Source organism: Penaeus monodon, chromosome 9 (assembly GCF_015228065.2).
Source record: "Penaeus monodon isolate SGIC_2016 chromosome 9, NSTDA_Pmon_1, whole genome shotgun sequence".
In the NCBI taxonomy this organism is placed as follows: Eukaryota; Metazoa; Arthropoda; class Malacostraca; order Decapoda; family Penaeidae; genus Penaeus; species Penaeus monodon.
The window spans coordinates 39,009,487-39,014,486 of NC_051394.1; the positions used below are offsets into that span (position 1 = coordinate 39,009,487).

Consider the following 5,000-nt stretch of genomic DNA (forward strand, 5'->3'; position numbering starts at 1 on the left):
TGAGAGAGAGATAGATAGATAGATAGAGAGAGAGAGGGTGGGAGAGAGAGAGAGAGAGAGAGAGAGAGAGAGAGAGAGAGAGAGAGAGAGAGAGAGAGAGAGAGAGAGAGAGAAGGTGAGAGAGATAGATAGATAGATAGATAGAGAGAGAGAGAGAGAGAGAGAGAGAGAGAGAGAGAGAGAGAGGGGGGGGGGAGAGCGAGAGAATGAGAATGAGATTTTCCACATGACATTTTTTTTTCAATGTATGACCCAGATTGGTGAAATAACGTTTCGGAATTACTACACATGGGGCGTTGGTGTGCACGTTCTGCGGGCGGCCACCTCTTCCCCGTCGAACATGGGCGGCATTGTAGGCGCCGGCCTTTTAGGGAACGATGCAGGATCTGAAGCCGCATGGGCGTGGAAGGACCCTTCGGCGTGGCAGGTGGGCGTGAAGAATAAAGTGATTATGCCTCATCCACATACTGAGACTGCCAGCCATGACTTCGTGTCCGTAACTTGCCTCGAGGTAACAGAATCTCCAGATCTGTTCTGTGTCATAACTTAGAGGGCTTGGATCACGCTTCAGAAACGCTACAAAGCAGCACCAGTGAGGCTATAATTGTGATCCCATTTCTTTTGGATACTGAATATAAACATTGCTTTACCAGAACCCTTGAGACTTACAGGAAAGTTCAACTTCTTGCTGAAATATTTTTTTCTTTTAATTCCACTGTCGTTATTTCCATGTTTCCTTAGAGCCGCGTGGACTGGCAGGATGTGATCGGTATGAGACTGATTCTCCGACAGCCTTCGCCGGTGTGGAGGACCTTCTTCATCGAAGAGATCACGGCCTACAGGGAGCTGCCGCGCCTTCTCCCCTTCAGCGTCCCCATCATCAACCAGGATGGTCAGGTGAGCGAGCAGAGAATCTCTCTCTCTCTCTCTCTCACTCTCACTACTCACTCACTCACTCACTCACTCACTCACTCACTCACTCACTCACTCACTCACTCACTCACTCACCCACCCACTCACCCACCCACTGACTGACTGACTGACTGACTCATCCACTCACCCACCCACTCACTCACCCACTCACTCACTCACTCACTCACTCACTCACTCACTCCCTCACCCACCCATCCACTCACTCACTCACTCACTCACTCATTCACTCACTCACTCACTCACTCACTCACTCACTCACTCACTCACTCACTCACCACCCACCCACCCAACACACACCCACCACCCACCCACCCACTCATCCACTCACCATTCACTCATTCACTCACTCACTCACACACTCACTCACTCACTCAATCACACACTCACTCTCACTCGCTCGCTCGCTCGCTCGCTCACTCACTCACTCACTCACTCACTCACTCGCTCACTCACTCACTCACACACTCACTCACTCGCTCAATCACACACTCACTCACACACTCACTCACACACTCGCTCACTCACTCATTCACTCACTCACTCACTCACTCACTCACTCACACACTCACTCACACACTCACTCACACACACGATTTTATTATTTATTTCCTCTTAAGCAAAACGGGAATGTTTTGCGATCTGCCAGCGCGCGAGACAAAGATAGACATGGACTGTTTTCATTCTCAGGGAGAGAAGCCTCAGCCCACGCCCCTGGACCGCCTGATTCAGCAGACTCGTCGAGCCATGCGCATCCCCGATGAAGATTCGCTGGAGGTAAGTCTCTCCTTCGTATGAATTTATGCCATATGTGAAGCGACTTTACCTTGAATGGAAAGCACTGGATTATATGAATTTCTGTGCACACACACACACACACACACACACACCCCACACAACACACACACACACCACACACACACACACACACACACACACACACACACACACAAAACACATATATAAATAATATATAATATAATATATATAATATATATTTTTATATATATATATATATATATATATATATATATATATATGACTGGACTTTTTTCTAACCAAAGGGTGGCCTGACGGGTGGCGGATACGAGCTGGTTGCTCTCCAGTACACCTAATGCCAGGTTGCGGCCGGATGTAAGCTGGGTGATCTGAAGGACATTGAAAGGAATTTTAATTTTCCGACGAGCGAAAGATAACAGATCTGTTGCTGCTACATTGTTCATCGAAAAGGATACACTGAACCTAATGTTGACTTGCAATAAAAGGTTGAACCTTCGTGGTGATTTGCATCAGACCCTAAAGAACATAGCCCATGTGTTCATCTAGTAATTGTTAAAATTAACAGATAGGATTTGACTATGTCAGGGACTGGACCATTGAGGAATAAAATTAATAACAGTTAATATAAATATTTCTGGTTTAATTTTCGATCACCTTTTCGTTGAGAAAGGAAATTGAAAGGTAATCAGAATATACCATAAGCATAGTTTATACCTTTTATTGTAATGTATTATTATGAAAAAAAAATATATATTACATAAGGTTCTTCTTTCTAATCACGATTGAAGACTTATAAAGTGGATTAACAATCAAAGATACAGAATAATGCACAACAAAGGATAATTGAAATTAATTCAGTAGGAAATGCAAGTTTAAAATCACCGCGGCTTTACATACAATTTTTTTTTATCCAGTTTTCCATGTAAGTCACTTTTTCCTGTAAGCCAAAGTGTACTTATAAGGCTGGCGATGATTAGCTAATGCAACATATCCAATTAACATAATTTTATCTCAAATTATATTTGCCTTGATAAAATGTAAGATAACGATAATAAATATATTAAAGATGATACTAATAACAGTAAAATTTTAATAATAATATTGATAATAATAATAGTAACGGTAACAATAAAGTAATTCTTTACAGTAAGGACGCATCCAACTCCACGTCACAAATATTATTCAACAATCTAGCGAGCAACTGAGAATGATTACCTAAAAAAGGTAACACCGGCACTCTCCGTGGAAAGGAACTGGGGACCCTACCACGTACTCACTCCACAAGGGGCATCACAACATGAAAAACTACAATTAAGTATCATGCTGTGACCGCGGCGGCTCAGACATGAACCTACCGTTAAAAGAAGAAGCGAGCAACTGAGCGACTGCCCGAGGGGAGGCTTGGTGAAGGCTCTGCCCCTCAGCGCCCCCGAGAAACATGGTGTTCCACTTCGGTATCCATGGCGAGTGAGAGCTAAATCTTGGGAACACCGAGCGGCGCTTTCCGCGATATTCTTCCTTTATTTGAGGCGTTACCGTTCGCGTCTTCAGATTATTTTTGTACCGATAATAATAATAATAATAAAAATTATTATTATTATTGTTATTATTATAATTATAATAATTATAATGATAATAATAATAACAATAATAGTAACAAAAATAACAAATTGGCTGTAACTTCTAAGGAATCCTCACATTCCCGTCTACGTTTTAAATTTGATTTTAATATGTTTGTTGATTTCGAAAAATGCTTGCGTTACGGGTCGTGGCCAAGGGAGATTTCTTGGAGTGGCTTGCTCAGAAGGAAACTCAATGATAATTCTCGCAGTGCCCTCTCCGTTGGTGATTACGTGGCTCGGAGGAGGTAGTGGGAGTTTTTTTGCGGGCGAGGCCTGAGTCTCAGAACCAAGCTTTGGTGTGAATGGAGGTTGTGGTGGAATATCTCGCGAGGTTAGGGGTTGAGATGGAAGCCATGCTGGGGTAGGAGGCTGGAGGAGAAGCCTTCCTAGGGTAGGAGGCTGGAGGGAATGGCTTCCTGAGATGGGAGGATGAAGTGGAAGCCTTCCTGGGGTTGGAGGCTGAGGTGGAAGCCTTCCTGGAGTAGGAGGCTGAGGTTGAAGTCCTCCTGGAGTAGGTGTGCGAGGTACTTCAACCGGGAACTTCAAATGAGTTTCTTCTCTAGATGGGATCCGAGGTGCGAGATATGTCGGAATTTCATTCTGGAAAAAGTAATTTCCTGGAACCAAGGCTTCAGGAGAGTTTGAATCGGCGGGCTGGGTCCGTGGCTCTTCATAGGTAGCGGTACCGTCATCCCTGCCAATCTTCTTTCCAACGTATCTTGACGGAAAGTGATGTTCATTTCTGTCGTTAAGTACCCCGGAGGCAGCAGGAGGACGTGGGGGAGCTTTGATGTTACCGGAAGATGAGGTAACGGCTGCTCTGGTATGTTGAAACGGCTGATTTTCACTTTGGCTGCTGTTGTTCTGAAATGAGTCCGTTTTCCTAGTCTGGGGAATAGAAAAATGTATAACGAAGTGTCATATGGATTTAAAAATAGTGTCAGTCAATTAGCTACAGGATATATCTTACCAAAAGTAATTGAACATCACTGACGGATAATTAAAGCCAGGATGCTCTAGGCATCAGATAGTAAGGGCAAATTCAGATGTGTAATGAAAAGAGAGGAAGAAAGGGAGGGGAAAGCGTCCTTTATAATACATGTTTACTGTATATTCAGCACTATCAAACAGTCATACTAGTTTATCCAACAGATATTTTATCTTTTATTACTATAAGGATTACAATAATTTACTCTCAGATACTGAACATAAGGAAATATTAACACATAAAGCTCAGAAATATAATAACTAACCTTGTAAAAATAACAGCAAATCAAAAGGATCCACAGACAGACAGTCGGCAACAAAATGTAGAGTGCGATTAAGGCTGGAAGTATTAATGACGTGTAAAAAGTCCTTTTCAGGATTGTGTATCATTGATAACAAATTTGCAGTGCTTCCCATGAAACATGATGTAGTCTCTTTATGCAAGCATTCTGTAGTTCTAAGTATTGTGTAGGAGTACTTACTTATTATCATTTATTCCGATAATGTGCAGAAATGTGTCTTAGAGTCCGTTAATGGCAAAGTATGAATTTATCGTCTGTCGTATTTAGAAATCACAACGTAAATATCTGAAAGCTTATAAGAAAAAAGGAAAAATAATTAACACCTACGGATTTCCATGGTTCAGAAAGAAGTCTCACTGCGCCGTTTCAATTACGCGTC

At 42.6% G+C, this 5,000-nt stretch overlaps 2 protein-coding genes across 2 annotated transcripts in view; one reads left to right on the forward strand and one right to left on the reverse strand.

Annotated features, from left to right (window-relative positions):
* Nucleotides 1-2,205, forward strand: part of LOC119577156 (nicolin-1-like) — a 5,033-nt gene extending 2,828 nt beyond the window's left edge. The window contains exons 3-6 of the mRNA XM_037924866.1: nucleotides 257-511; nucleotides 742-897; nucleotides 1,621-1,707; nucleotides 1,995-2,205. Coding sequence (XP_037780794.1) covers nucleotides 341-511; nucleotides 742-897; nucleotides 1,621-1,707; nucleotides 1,995-2,045 — 465 coding nt within the window. The 5' untranslated portion in view covers nucleotides 257-340 and the 3' untranslated portion in view covers nucleotides 2,046-2,205. The remainder of the gene's footprint in view (nucleotides 1-256; nucleotides 512-741; nucleotides 898-1,620; nucleotides 1,708-1,994) is intronic.
* Nucleotides 2,206-2,487: 282 nt separating this feature from the next.
* LOC119577157 (WAS/WASL-interacting protein family member 3-like) overlaps nucleotides 2,488-5,000 on the reverse strand; it is a 2,561-nt gene continuing 48 nt past the window's right edge. Inside the window, exons 1-3 of the mRNA XM_037924867.1 lie at nucleotides 4,949-5,000; nucleotides 4,586-4,659; nucleotides 2,488-4,220 (exon numbers count right to left, since the gene is read on the reverse strand). The exon at nucleotides 4,949-5,000 is cut by the window's right edge and continues 48 nt beyond it. Of these exons, the coding sequence (XP_037780795.1) occupies nucleotides 3,417-4,220; nucleotides 4,586-4,659; nucleotides 4,949-4,958 (888 nt within the window). The 5' untranslated portion in view covers nucleotides 4,959-5,000 and the 3' untranslated portion in view covers nucleotides 2,488-3,416. The remainder of the gene's footprint in view (nucleotides 4,221-4,585; nucleotides 4,660-4,948) is intronic.